This window comes from Alosa pseudoharengus, unplaced genomic scaffold (genome assembly GCF_046254945.1).
Source record: "Alosa pseudoharengus isolate Yale_2024_CS ecotype anadromous, Long Island Sound unplaced genomic scaffold, YU_APseudo_1.1 YU_APseudo_1.1_scf_24, whole genome shotgun sequence".
Classification (NCBI taxonomy): Eukaryota; Metazoa; Chordata; class Actinopteri; order Clupeiformes; family Clupeidae; genus Alosa; species Alosa pseudoharengus.
In genome coordinates, this window is record NW_027468689.1 from 30,038,793 (window position 1) to 30,054,774 (window position 15,982).

Genomic DNA, 15,982 nt, shown 5'->3' on the forward strand with positions numbered 1-15,982 from the left:
CGTCAAGCCCTACCTGAAGGCCAAGCGCGCGCTCAGCCCTCTCCTCCAGGAGGTGCCCTCGGCCTCCTGCAGTCCCACCAAGGGCTGCTGCGTGTCCACCTCCTCCCCGCTGTCCTCCTCCAGCTCCTCGGTGGCCTGCAAGGCCCCAGGGGACGGTGCCGAGGGCCTGCCCAGCACCAGCCACCACCACCACCACCAGCAGCTGGGGCCCGAGGGCCAGTACCTGTCGCCCAGCAAGCACGGCCGCGAGCACCAGGGGGCCAGCACTGACCCAGTGGCCAAGGTGCTGGCCGAGGCACGCTCCCGGATAAGCCAGGAGGTGGGCATGGAGGAAGGCATGGCTGGGGTGGTCAGTGTGGGGGTCGGGGGCGAGAGGGGCGGCCGGGATGGCATGGACACCGACCAGGTGGTGCGCGACATCGACAAACTGCTGCAGGACTGTCGCACCAACGAGAGCACCCCTGTCAGGAAGTGAGGTGGGCGGCGCATGTCGGGCCGCGGTACGGACACTACTGAAGCCATGTTTCATTTTCTCTCAAAAGAAAAATGAAAAGGAAAAAAGCGAAAGGGATCACAGAACTGGACAGAGATATGGGAGAATACGAGCGGAATTTTCAACGGACAAAGTCTACAAAGAGACAAAACTATTTTCCCTCGGGTAAAGGACTCCACCAAAGGCACACACTGCAGTGGGCTTGTGGGGATGCTCATCCACCTTACACACACCCCCCCCCCCCCACACACACTCCCCACCCCACCCCAGCAGAGGACAAACAACATCTCCACTGCCTCAGAAAGGTTTTAGAAACGAAAAAACCTGACAGGTTTCAATGCGGGAGGAGGGAGAAAACCTGGAGAACACACATTAACGGACAGGAGCTGTTGTTGTGACTGTCTGCTCTGCTCAGTGGGGGCCAAGGGGGACAACACACACACAACACACACGCCAACAACGGCTCCTTTTGTTGCAAGCTTTTTCTTCAAAGTGCCCACCAGCTCAGAACTGTTCCTCTGCCGTATGTGTGTGTGTTTGTGTGTGTGTTTGTGTGTGTGTGTGTGTGTGTGGGAGAGAGAGAGAAAGAGAGAGAGAGACTCTGCAAAAGACTGCTCGGTCGTAGGAGACGGGCATAGCCTGACTACACCCTTTTGTGGACTCTGCCAGTCGCATCCAAGTGTGGAGGTGATTTGACTATACACGTCTAGAGCTACCCAGACCCAGAGAGCGAAACACACACGCACACACCGAAACACACACACACACACACACACACACACACACAGACACACACACTTCCTTTACTGTAAACACACGCTATCTTTTTCTGACTTTGTAATATCAGTGTTTGAAGTGCAAATGATATCTGGACACACAAAAACAGTTGGGGGCTTAACTTTGGTGGGGGTGGGGGGATAATCGGTTGGAGGTGTGTTCTGAGCAGTAGGGTTGGGGTTTCAAACTAAATGTAACCATTTTTCAGCCATCATTTCTAGTCACATGTGTATACTGTGTTTTCTCTGCCCTTCTATGTGTGCAAAGCCGACATAACAGAACATTCCAGTCAGTCTTGAGTCTATCGTGTGAAATACTTCATTACCATGAGCTACTTGTTCTTCACGCACCATGGCAGCATATCTGTCCAACATTAAACAAAAGGCAATCACAATCCTGTATATTAGGGACATATTTCCTTGACTGTGAAAAGATATATCTATATATACATATAGATAAATATATATATATATATGAACTTATACTGTATAGTGCCCAGATATTAACAAAATATTTATACATTTTGTAAAAAAAAGAGTCAAAAGAAAAAAGGAAATCCAGCACACAAGGAGAATGGACATTAGGAGGGTGAAAAGTGTGTTGAAATTGATTTGCAGTTTATGGTAAGCTATTTATTTAAGAAACTGCTGTGGACACTGCTACCGCCTTCATAACGAAAACAAAAAAAGATTCAAAAAACGAGAAAAAAGGAAATGTCCCTTCACATGATCACTTATACACTATATCATTCAATGTGTAAAATGTGTCTGATTCAATGTGTTTACATCCAAATATGACATATTTTTTATTGATTTTACTGCAATTTCTGTGCATATGAGCCAAATTGTTACGTGTACAAGAGCTATATTGTGTATTTTATTAAATTAATATATAGTTGTGTTGCAATATACATGGGCTTATATTGTACTTGGCAACTCTTGCCTTAGCTGCCATCAAACTCTGTGAGTTTACTTTTTTGGGGTGTGTCTATACTATCCTTTTCTATCCTCTCCTGGCCCTGCGGCCTCCCTCTCTTGAGCTGTCTCTTTTCTAAAGCCTGCTCACATGAGCGCCGACTCTCACCCAGACTGCAGATTTACACTGGACACAGTCGCCACCACCTTGAGGTCAACAGAAAACCATTCGCCACAACTTTTTCGCTTGGAGCACCTTCACGCCACAAACAGGGCAGCTATATTTTTAGACGATGACCTCTTGGAATTTTCAATCTGTCTCTATCCGTCCGTCCGTCCGTCTGTCTTTCTTTCCTTCTTTCTTTCTGCTCTGTTCTTTGTTGTGTTTTTTGTCATCTTGGTCTCAGATACCTGCAATTTGTAAAGCAAACCATTGATGACCTGCCTTACTTGCTCTTAGGAGTACTGTCATTGTGACTGTAGAGCTTCTGACTTTGGGGAGACAATGAGGAGGATGTTTCTGAAGAATGTGCTCTTTCCCTTTTGTACATAAGGACCAAAAGAGAGAGAGAGAAAGTGGTTCCTCTTGAGCAGTTCAGTGTATCTCATCTGTATTTGTTCTTCGTCGCTGCGCGCCACTTGAGTCGTGTGAAATGTGACAAGCGCGATGGTGAGTTTTGAAAAGTCGCTGCTTTCTTTTTCAAGATCTGCTGAGTGTTCACGCTCATCCACACAAACCAACCACACACACACACACACATACAAATCCCAGCCCATTCAGTCCCGTTGACGCTGAAGCAGAATTCAAATGATCCAGCTCCAAAGAACATAGCTGTGACTGGAAAACAACCTTCTGCATTCACCTTCAGCTCCTTTTCATATCAAAATGTCAAATGCAGTACTTTTCGGTAATCAGGACAAAATAGTTCTTTCACTCCAAAATACGTTACAAAGAAAAACAGAGTGTGTGTGTGTGTGTTGATGTGTGTGGGTGGGTGCTTGTGTGCTCGTGTGTATGCAGTAAGCCCATTTCCTTACACTTGAAAGGAAAAGAGACGAGTGTAGAGCCGTGTCCAAGTGGCCATAAGACTTGTCCTGACAGTCCAGTCAGTCTGCATGTTGACTTGTCTCTCTGCAACCTCCACACTCATCCAGTGGTTAAACACACACACTCACACACACTTTCCGTCTGCACCCCCAGCTTCCAGACAAATCATCAATCAAAAGAAAGAATTAAATATATCCACTTCCACACCAAAATGTCATTTTCACAGAACATAAATAAGAGTGATAAAAAAGAAGAAACGCACACGTTTTGGCTCAGAGCTGATAAGAGAAATGCCTGTGTTTATTTATTTATTTGTTTATTTATCTCCCCCTGTTTTCCCTGGGAGCAACTTTTTGTTTATTTGTTTGTTTTTATTCTGAGCACACAGGAGCATACAGAGAGGGCTCTGCCGTTTGCCTTGCCATCCTCCTTTCTCTCTGAGCAGTGTGTTTATCAATGCACTAGCAGATGTGAAGACTTGCAGCAGAGAAAGGAAGACGGCCTCTGTGTTTCAGCGTCTAAATTAGTTTTTGCTCTCCTTATTTCCTAAAATGACAAGCGACATTTCTGACAAGATCAACACACCAGCAGGAAATAATGAAAAGAGTGTATTCACTGTGTGTGTGTGATCCCACACACACTTTGAAATGATGCAGTGCATTTTAATAGGTTTCATGTAAATGAACTACATGAAGCTACAAGGAGGGGTTTTTTTTACCTGAAATCTTCAGCTCAAAACTCAAATCCAAACAGATTACTTCTCTGTCAGTGTTTGTCATTCTTTGAGTTTTTTTTCCCCCCTCGGCTTGTCTTTGTGTTTAAGTGCAAGTGAGAGTATGCAAAACATTTCATCACAAACCAGTTGCTTGCTTTAGCGTTTGTTATAGCATATCGCATAGTGTTTCTTATAGACCTTGGCTTTGGTGCCTCTTCAGTACCTTCAATAATGCACACAGAGTCCAGGTAAGGACCATTTTGAGAGCTGCCCCTGGCAAATGCCTGCTAATAAGCAAGGGCCATTCTTGTTAAGGCTATCACCTGTGTGCTGGAGAAGAGACTACTAAAGTCCAGAAATATTTTGACTAACCACACACATGTCCACATACACATACACACACACACACACACACACATACACCGCCTCCATCCTGGGAACTGAACTGAGGGAGCGTGGTACTCACCGAACTGCACACATAAACAGATGAGGCTTTGTGCTACACTGGGTGTTGGTTTAAAAGGAAATCTGCATTGTATGAGTAACTGCTTTTGTCTAAAGGCTATGTTTCAATGTGATATATCTGGATAAAAAGAATAAAACTACAAAAAAAGTTAGAAATTGTTTCTGTCACCGCTGGCCTCCTGTGTGTGTGTGTGTGTGTGTATCTGTGTGTGTGTGTGTGTATCTGTGTGAGTGTGCGTGTGTGTGTGTGTTAGCTTCTCCATCGATGTCAGCAGCATGTGGTTTGTGTGCTTTCAGCCCTAGGCAGACAACAAGATCTAACAAGATTAAAGGGGTGTTACAACCCCCTCAAACTTCAAACAGATATCTCCATCACATTATGTGTTAGCCGCTCATTTGTTCGCACAGTTGAGAGCAAATCACACACAATTAATTTCTTTACCCAGTTTGCAAATGGGGGTGCATGGTTAAAGGAAATTTGTGGCATTTTGTTTGGTTTGTCTCTTTTTCGAAGGCCCTGCTGTTGTTTTTTCTCCCATCAGTGTACACGACAACATTTTTAAAGTTTCGCTCTAGGCAAACGATTCTTAATTTGCCTCATTAGTTCACATTCCCACCACACAAAAAGATTAAAGCCTGTGTTTGGCTAGGAGGCATGTTCTGTCGCAGCTGATTGGCTGAACTGAGTGTTCCGTCGCCACGGCAGCCATCTCATCACTGTTGGTTCCCCGCTCTGTAGTACCTGCAGCAACAGTGGCCCAGAAGGACTATTTTATCAGAAGAGTGACAAGCCCCATGACGCATTTGGTTTGTTTGTTGATTCAGACTTTTCTGAGACATGCACGGCATATTCACTGTAGACTAAAAAAAACAGAAGTCCATAAACTGCTGTGGCAGTTCAGTGGTTCAACGAGACGTGGAGCCCAGTTCTCCCATTCTGCCATTGGCAACATGTTAGAACATAAAACACTTTAGCCTCTTGATTTTAAAAAGCTGTTTTTTTGGGAGCCCACTTAATATAAAACACACCACAAATCTCTGTTTACTGATTCGCCGATCCATACTGTTTATCATATACATACATATGGACATAGCTTTCCTCAAATTGGCTCTTGCCAATTAAGCTTTTCCAAAGAAATCCATAGTGCATCTTGCAACATTCATAAAACTCCTTTGGAATGTCATTAATATTCTTTTGGCATCGTGGCCTCGTGTTCATTTGCCAGCTTGTTTCATATGCATCTTTGTTTTTGGTGTTGGTATATATCTGTGGCCTCAGGGCAGGTAGTAATTAATGCGGATGATGCTGACTCTAAAATGAGCTTTCCATCTCTGGGTCTCCCCGAAGCCTTCGCTCCTCTGCCAGCTCATTTAGCCTGCAGCTCTTTCTCTTTCTCTCTCTCTCTCTCTGTCTCTCTCTTTCTCTCTCTCTCAACATTTACATCAATCCAGAACCTCCAGCATACTAGGTAAGACCTATTTCCTCATCTCGACAAGAAGCCTTCTTTTTAACAATGTCTGTTCTTGCCTGAGCCATGTAAACAAACTTTTCAGGGTTGTTTTGTCTTGAGATATGCCTAGCCCATCAAAGATGCCAGGTAGCCACAGAATAAATCCAAATTGCCAGCTGGATGGTTTGGATGTGAAGGCAGAAGAAGGGTTGACAGATGAAAGGTTTAGAAATGTCAGCTGTCTGTTTCTGTTTAAACATGAAACGGTGCTCCGACCGACATGTGTCACATCACCGTTCTAAAGGAATCTAAATCAATGGTTCTATCAACAGCAAGACCCCAGTGATAGAGCTGAAATTTATTTAGAATGGCTGTTGTACCAAATCATGTCAGCCCAAAATGTGTACCTGACCAAACTTCTATGCAATAGCATATATTGAAGCTAAATCCTTCAGCTCATTTATTTGAATCTATATTGCGTTTCATCCAAGCTTAATGAATGTCTGTCAGTAGTGTGTAGCTAGAGAGATATTTTAAATCTATTTAAGAACATGACATCATGTATACATCACAGCCTTTCACATGAAGGGCAAGGTTATTAGCCTGTTATACATATGCCTCTTTTGTACTCATTTGTACAGTTGTATGTTAGTATTTTTGAATGCTTATTTTAGGAATGTTAAATTAGGTTTAAATACGTACTTCACTTGGTTGACGCTTTTGTCTAAAGTAACTTACATACGTCAATTCTTACAAGGGCCAGTTGCCCCAGAGCAATTTGAGGTTAAGTTCCTTGCTCAAGGACTCAATGGCTAACTCTGTTGCTTAGCCACTATGCTACCACGACCCGGAATACCAAAGTTGTTTTGTTACTGTAGGCTACAGTAGACAGTAGACTGTAGTCTTTTAGCCTACTCAAAGTGTACTTTTTCTGCTATGCAAAGTTGCTTTAGTAGAAAGAGGTATACAGAAGCAACAGTTGGAAAAAGTAACTTGGGTCAGTAACCCCCTCTTGAATAGCACCATTCCTACCTTTTACTCTTGCTCTTGAGTTTGTCTAACACCCTTTTTGTAGGCCAGTATAGTTGGAGAGGTCAGCCCTTCAAACCATTAATTAGACTCAAGGGAGGTGTTCAAAAGCAGTTCTCTTCAATGAATTCAGCATCCTGGTCAAACAACAAAGCTATTACTTTAGCGGCATATGCTCTGAAAGCTCATCACACCTCCCAGCCGACAGACGCTCATCTGCTGCAGCCGTGTTGCTTTGCCAGGGTCTGATCCAGTGGCCCCTGCCTCATACTGTAGCTCAGCCCTAACTGGGGGAAGCCTGGTAAATAATGGATGGTGTGTGTGTGCCTATGGTGCATATCATTTCTAGGGAATTAGAGCAGAACACACCAGACATGGTCCAGGTGTTCCAGGTATTAAGTAACAACATGATGGAAAATGTTTTTTATAAGCTGCCATGTGTGTGCATGTATGTATGTATTTATTTGTGTGTGTGTGTGTGTGTGTGTGTGTGTGTGTGTGTGTGTGTGTGTGTGTGTGTGTGTGTGTGTGTGAAACCTGAGAGAGGAGAGGGCGCCGGAATCGGAGCAAACAAGCACACCACACGCAGAGGATATGGAGTCATGAGTGATGGGAAACATGACCCCATTACCACTTCCTTACATACACACACACACACACACACATACATACACACACACACACACACACACACACACACACACACACACACACACACACACAAATAAATGCATACATACAGTAGAGAAACACCCAGGAGGAGTAATCAGTGTGAGTGCGATTTCATACTGAGGCAGGCCGCTTGAGAAATACACAGGAAGCCATCATCAGTGTGGTGGATTAAAGGCCTCTTGTCATGGAGCAGTGATTGCAGAAGCAGGAAAGGAAAATGATATGGTATAGCCAACGGAAGAGCTTTTGCCCGTGTGCTTGTGCGAACCGAATACGGGATATGGGATATGGTCGCTTTTTATGATTGTATGCTTTTTCTAGCTGTTGTTGTTGTGTAAGAGGGGAGTAGTGAGACAGAAAATGTTTCACTGATGGAAACTTTACCGAAAACTTCTAAACCAAATTACGGAAAGTGGAAAAACAACACAGCACCAGACAGCAAGTCCATTTTGAGCCGCTGCCAATACAAACACAGACAATACTTCTGTGGCTATCTGCATTCACAGGTGGCATATCTGCATTAACAGGTGATGAGTTCCTCTGAAAGAAAGGCAAAAAAAGAGGACAAAACACAAATACCAGAATGGCAGATTCCCTCTATCTCTCGCTCAGAGTGTCATACTTATTGAATAGAGTGAAATGCCAAACTGTTCATTAACATTGCGGCAAAAGGCTCTACTTCTGCATTAACTCCCCATTTATTTATCCTTTCTTTTTGTTTGGCTGGCAAATCAACCCATATGCCTCTCTCCATCCCTCCCTCTTTCCATCTTTCTCTTTCTCTCTCCCCACCTCTTTCTTTCTGCGTGTGTCTGAGTAAAGTCAGCTAGCCAGGCCAAATTCCTCCTGTCTGTTAAAGGAGCTTGGGGCAGCCAGGCGTGACTAACAGGGTGACGACTCTATCTTTCAGCCGATGGCTCTCTTAAGAGCTTCGCTTTCCTCAACGCCGGGCAATGATGACTGGCACCCAGAACAGATCCACAGCCAGCCCTCCACTCTCTGCTGTCCGCTTCCTGCCACGCATACACACACAAATGGAATCTGTGTTTTAGACTGATTATAACACCCACATACACACACACACACACACACACACACACAGTGACTCTGGAAAATCCACCACTCTTGCACAAACAAACACACACACACACACACACACACAAAAACGTAAATACACAGTCTTTCATTCACACACATACACACACTGTGGTTCTCTGAAAAATCCATCACTCACACACACACACAAACAGGCATATACCTGCACAGAGCCAGACACATACACACATATGCACTGGCTGTGAACAAGTGTCAGGAGTTAAACTCTCTCAGTGCTGATGTGGGGGAGAGGATCAGGCGGCGCGTAATGGCATGAGGTGGAGTGGAGCAGGAGACAGCGGCTGAGCCGACTAGCACCCGCAGAATGGAGCTGCTTAATGGAAAGGTCAATAAGCACTGCAGAAACTTAATACGAGGTGGACACGTGAATCCCATCGACTGGATTATCGCCATCGGCAAAGTGCTACACCGGCTGACATCGCCAAATCAATTCATAAATATCCTGCCGCTCCACGCATTGGTGCTCTCCAGACCCTTTCCTTAAATGTCACCTGTGTAGACTGTCCTGTCTCTCCTTTTCTCTCTCTCTCTCTTTATCATTCCATCGCTGTCTCTCACCCAGCCACCTCTCTCTCATTTATTGTACTTCCACAGAGCAAAGACTGATGTGAATATTTGCCTGGTGATGAGCTGTAATTACTGAGCTGTCTCCGGCGGACAGGTAGGGCCGCGTTTCTCTCAGGCTCTTGGACTCAAATGGGATTCTGTCCACTGTGACTCCTGGTGCTGTTGCCACTGACGACAGTGTAGACTGCTGGTCCTGCATTCAAGTGGTTGTGAAAATTTTAGTCTCCAGTCAAAAGCCACTCTTTCAGGTCAGAGATAGAAGTTGGGTCTACTCAAAAGTACATCTTGTATAATGTCAGCCTTGCTTTCATCTTGATAGAGGAAATTATTTGTGGCAACCATTTAGCTCAAATTGGAAATGTGAGGTTGAGGTCAGAAATCCCAAAAAGCAAAAGCCAGTCTTTGCTTTTACAAAGATTAATTCATTTTTGAATGCAGCCAAGTTAGCCAGTCTAACCTTTTTAATGGCTTGATACACACACACATTTTTTGGGTGCGCAGCATTCTCACCTCCACGAGCAAATGACCTCCTAGCTCACACTGCAACTGCGGTGAGATCCATTTCCGTGACCTCTCCATGACACTATCTGCGCTGTGTAGAATGCTGACAAGAAGACGAGGCCAGCAGGATGTCACAGCTACCTCATGGCAAGAGCAGAATTGGAGAACGTGTGGGACTTCGTGACAACAAATCAGCCAGTCTGATTGATATTGAGCGCACTGCCAAAAGTGTGTGTGTTGAAGGGAATGTGAAATGGTAGATGACAAAGGCGAATCGCTTGAGGAAGTCAACATCAACATCCCCTTTTGTCCACACAACACACACTTACATACACACATACACACACTACCACGCCTGACCCTGAAAAAAAGGAGAACATTCTAGAAAGATGAGCTCCCCCTAATCCAGCGCAGCAATAACAGCCAGCCAATCAATATGGCTCTCCGTCAGGCCAGCCTGGGCACAATGGAGCTGTCACAGACTCCTCTCACGGAAACCGGAGGGGAAGACAGGGAAGAGTGAATAAAGCCCTGTGATTGGTTTACATACGGACGTGGGAGGTGGCATTTCAGCGCTGTGGATACACAAAGCATGGGAAAGAGGAAGATACAGAAAGAGAAAGAGAAGCACAAGGGAGAGAGAGAGGGAGAGAAAGAAGGGATGATAATGAAATGGCCGGGGGTTGATTTAGAGGGGGGTGGCAAGCCTGTGAAGAACAGAAAGGTCAGAGTGAAAGTGGGAACAAGTGCGAGCGAGGCGGGCAGATGTCTAAATATCACACCGGATAAGCAGTCTCCTTCTGCGAGCTTGGCACATTGATTGATGCGGGAGGATCAATTAACGAGCCGGTCGTTAACAGAACCTCGAGCAATTGCAAAGTCATTCCCCTGTCAATGTTAAGTGTAGGGTAACTCTCCGTTAGTAGTTTGTGCAGATTTGTGAACTCAGTAGGGGGGTACGTATACACAGCCACCCCCACCTCCTCACAACACACACACATGCACACACATACTGTACACATACACACACACACACACAAATAACCATAATTGTATTCTTCTAGTCCACACAAGCCTGTAGGTAGCAAAAAGCAGAGTACATTGCCAATTTATTTCTCTCTGCTAATTTCCTCTTTCTCTCTCTTCCTCTCAAGACATTGGTTGTCACTCGCAAGACTTCCCTTTTGAGAACATCCTGAAGAGTTTGCTAATTAAGTTGGCTTTGTTAGTGAGTGCAGAGGGGCAAATAACAAGCTAGGTAAAGTCTGCTACACACACACACCCACACACACAGGCACTCTCTCTCTTCTTCCCTCTCTCTCTTAATTCAACTAAATGTTTTAACATAATAATGCATGATACAATGCCTGTTTGTACCTGTTTTATTATGATAATAACATGACACAATACCTGTTTACAAAAAAGAAAGAAGAAAAAATAATTAGGGCTGTCAATCGATTAAAAAAAAAAATCGAATTAATTACATACTCTGTGATTAATTAATCTAAATTAATCACATATATAATTTTTGCTGTGAAAGTATTTTAAATATTTAAATTCAAATGAATCATTGAATCAGCATTAGTGACATTAAAGTTCAAATACTCTTTTATTATTATTTTCACTGTTCAAATAATTGCCATAATAATCTATGATATGACCTAATATGCTGAGGAAATAAATTCAAAAGTGCTTCGGGAAGAAGTTTTTTTTTTCACGTTTTTCAGCACGTTTTCTTCTCTCTCCTTCATTTTACAGTCTAATTTTTACTGACTAGAACGGCTCGGGGTCAAAGGTCATACGAATCGATTAATCTGAACTAATTTTTTTAATCAGTTATTTTTTCTCAAATTAATGAATCGAAATTAATCAGTTATTTTGACAGCCCTAAAAATAATAGTAATCCATTAAATATATTAAATAATACACACACACACACACACACACACAGAGAGAGACACACAAAGACATACTTGTCCTGTCCTAAGCCTGAGTGCGTGCATGTGAGGGCCGCCGGTCAGGGTTTTTAATGCTGCTCATCTCGGGGGTCCAGGCCCTGCCCTGGCTGCGATGGTGACGGCCGGCGGAGACGATGGCTTGTCAGCTCCGTCAGCAGCGTGCAGGGTGGCCAGTCCTCTGTGGCTCGTCTGACAGCACCACATCGCTGTTAATTAGCGAGACGTGCACCCCCACCCCCCCCTTTGTGTCGCACGCATCAGCATCTTCCAGCCGCCTCGTGTCAAACGCCCAGGGCACACCCTCTCTTGTAGAACATTGCAGTCAAAGGTTCGCTTGTGACCAGTGACTACACACTCATTGGTCGTGACAAGTGACCGCCAGCAGATAATGCAAATGTATGTTCATGTGCAGGCCAAGTTATTCATCATTTATTATTTATTTACAGTTTATTTGTGTATATTTAATACAATTATTATATTATATATATATATATATATATTCTATAATTATATTATACATTATATGTGTATTATGTGTACAGAATCCAGAAATATTGCAGATATATAGACAACATTGACTTAATGGATAGTCTGCAATATTTCTGGATTCTGTACACATACTGTAGTGTGTTGCATTATATGTGCAATATCACACACAGCATGTTCTCCATGTGTGTGAGCCTCCACCTTGAGACGGCATTTTGGTCCACAATCACACACACGGCTGCTGTCTTAACCTTTGGGTTTTTTCACAACCCACCCCAAAAAAAACAGTCAAAAGGTCAGGGAATGCAAATAAAAGCAATTTGCACTTGTAGCAACATCCACAGAGGTGGCAAGCACAAACCGGCACGCCACTTGTAAAGCAGCGCAGGTGTGACATTAAGCCTAATGCGACAGCAGTGGCGCTACGCTTGCCGCATAACCAACAACAGTGGACACCGCACCACACCTGCTTCGACCTTTTAGGGGGGGGAAAACAGCCTGCCTCGGCCTTGACAGTGTGACAAGCACACCAACACAAGTCATGTAACGAGAGCCAGGTGCCAAAGACAGCACGCGTGAGGAAAATTGCTCATTAATGATAACCACGCACAAACACATCAACGTCTCCCACAACACTTCATTCACACGGAAACAAACAGCCTTGTCCGTCTGATGCTTGTGGCCTCAGAAAAGGGGCAACAGAGGCGAGTTAGCCTGGTGTAGACACATTACGTCTGCCAGCTGATTGGTCATGTTGGGGGTTGGGATGGGGAAGTTGGTGGCAGAGAGTGAGTTCCCCAGATGACAGTGAAAGGCAGGCCTAATGAGATAGCACAGGCAACAGAACAATCAAAGCGAGACGGTGAGAAGAAGACAAGGCAGACGGTGTCATACCCAACTAGATGAGAGCTAACAAAGTTAACAAGCTCCATCTCTCTCTCTCTCTTCTGGGAGACTGTGCTAAGATACAGCAATAAGGTGTTTGGGTGACGTGCTATTCCAACACCCATATGTGCTGATCTATGTTGTGAAAATGCTATAATGTGTTCAGACAGCTGAAGCACTTTGCAGCATCTTATTTGTATACTGTGACTGGAGCTGCTAGTCTAAAGTGTTTTCAATATACGTAATGGTTGTGCAGCCAGATGTACATTGCAAGAAGCATATATAAATTGCATAGAAGTGGGGATATTTACTGAGGAATTTAGGTCTAAATGTGGCCTAAATCTCTGGAGGGGTTTTACATTTCAGAACCAATGTAATGGCTTGTTAAGATTGAAATGAGTCTTTCTAAAACTTCAATGTTGGAAGGAAGTCACGTTTTTACATCTCACAAACTTATTAATTAACAAAATTCATTCACACTATCCAGACAGACATAAACAAGTTATGACTTTTATCCATTAGTCCTCATGAGTTGATCTTTAAGAATGTTAAAGTGCGATGGTAAAATTGCTGGCTTTCAGAATTTGAAATGCCAGCAGTTTGTGATGTTACTAACCTGTCATAGCATTTCACAATTTTCTGGCATTGAACTGTCATGACCGTTGCTGTGAAAAGCTCCAGAACTACATTAAAATGGCATGAAAATGTTTGAATTGTAGAAGACAAGCATTTTAATGAATGGCCCCATTTTTAAGTGAATGAAAATGAAAAGTCCAGCCTGGTGAACTGTACTCATGCTATTTAATCACATTCAGGATGAAAAAACAACATCCACCATTTTATTTTCCACATGACAGGACACATTCATTCATCCCAGTTTGAAAGAGGTTTCACATGATAAAGACCTTGAATCATTTACAGACACACTGGTATGTGTGTGTGGTTAGAGTGGCCATTCATTTCCCATTCCGTATTGCCAAGCGCATAGCGTGTGAGTGCAGATATCTTTCATACTCTAATTAGTTGTTTAAAATTTCATGGCTGTTTCTCATTTAAAATCCAACTCATTGTTTGGTCTTTCATTGGTCCATGTGCACAGAGCTATGGTTTATTTCAGCTTAGATGTAAAATGGCTTGTGAGTGAGGTCACCACATTTATAAACCGGTTCATCTGTATGTGTGTGTGTGTGTGTGCGCGTGTGTTTCCATAACATTGGGTCTCCAATGGAATAAGCAGAAGGATGCCCTTACAGTCTTCATCTCGAACAGACAGACAGCCAAATACGCTAAGGATCACTGGGTCAGGTCGAGTTACCATTCCCATCCAGGATTGCCGCTGCAATTGTCTCCAGACTGACTTGCCGATAAAGGGAACACGGTGATTTCCTTTCGGAAAAAAAAACCCACAATGCAGAGCTCGTCAGATCACGTTACGAGTGCACAACGGCGCCATTCCAGCTCCTTTCTCCGTGCTTGAAGTCAATGGGTCGCATGTCAGAGCAGACACGGGGCCAATTAATCAATGAGTTTCCACAGACGCCATCGAGCCAGAGCCTAGAGGCAAAGCCAAATGATGCAAGGCACCACAAATTCAAACAAATCATAGATAAATGTTATGGGGCTGATAGCATGTGATTGGGTTTTGAGCATATGTCTTTCATACACCAGTGCTTTTCAACCACCAATGAGTCCAGCCGCACATTTTTAATTTCAACAGTCAACATTGGATGATTCCGATAAGGCTCTCTTTTTTCAGACGGATTTAATTCGCTCATCATTTCTGAGTTGATTAAAAAAAAAACCTGGGTATTAAAGGAGAAACGAAAACACACACAGATGGCTGACCGTGTTGCCTCTGAACCGTTAAATTCTAAGGGGCTCTGTCCATTCTATGGGTGGGCAAGCTGCATCTGTTGTACAGAGGGTGTGCACATGCATTTGTGTCTGTGGCTGTGCGTGTGTGTGTGTGTGTGTGTGTTTGTGTGTGTGTATACGCCTGGTATCTAGACCACGTCGGAGACTGATGGCCACAGCCAGGAATACTGGAGCATAAAATGATGCCGTGCGCTTAACCAGCACGTCTGTTGCGGACCCTCTGGCTGCTTCCTGCTCAAGAGACAAAAATGGAAATGAAAAATGTCACACTCGGCTAGAAAGTGTGTGTCTGTGTGTGTGTGTGTGTGTGTGTGTGTGTGTGTATTTCTGTGTTTGTGTGGGAGGTGATTAGGGAAAACATTACTCACTGTTCAATGTAGGAATACAGGTTTGACTGTCAACCATGTGTGTACAAGTGTCAGGAAGGGAGCAAACACCACACTAGAGAGAGGGATTTCAAAAACATTGCAATCTTTGCAAAAGTGTGTACTCTGCAGAGGTTCAGTGCAGTTGAGTTTGCTGTAAACTATTACACCCATTTTGATCTCTTCAGACTCAAAGGTGCTGGGAGGCGCTACCATAAGGCTCATACCACCGGGAGAGCAGACAGAGAGGCTTGATCTGGCATCATAGAGGGGCTTTGACTGGAAGTACACTGTAAACAGTGTAGTACTGATGTGTGGGCAGGATGCAGGGTGGGACTGGGGTATTTAATCAGCCCGGGCTTTTCTGGTCCAAGTGGCCCACCACGAGGCTACAGACTATGTATATATATATGTAAGAAGCAGAATATACATATATATATATATATATATATATATATATATATATATATATATATGTATACAATACAGGGCAAAAGTTTGGACACGCCTTCTCATTTCAATGACTATTTACATTGTAGATTCTCACTGAAGGCATCAAAACTATGAATGAATGCAAAGTTATTTGGCCCACAGATAAATATTTGTCAAGTTATGGCTTGCTGAATATGGTATCAAATAAAAAAAAAAAATAGCAATTTTGAAGA

General features: G+C 43.7%; 1 protein-coding gene across 5 annotated transcripts in view; it reads left to right on the forward strand.

The window, feature by feature from the left end:
• The window catches only part of pcdh17 (protocadherin 17), a 67,219-nt gene extending 65,039 nt beyond the window's left edge, over nt 1-2,180 (forward strand). For all 5 annotated transcript variants that reach the window (XM_076303717.1, XM_076303719.1, XM_076303720.1 and 2 more), the window contains exon 5: nt 1-2,180. This exon is cut by the window's left edge and continues 253 nt beyond it. In XM_076303717.1, the coding sequence (XP_076159832.1) occupies nt 1-475 (475 nt within the window). In that variant the 3' untranslated portion in view covers nt 476-2,180.
• Nucleotides 2,181-15,982: the final 13,802 nt, after the last annotated feature.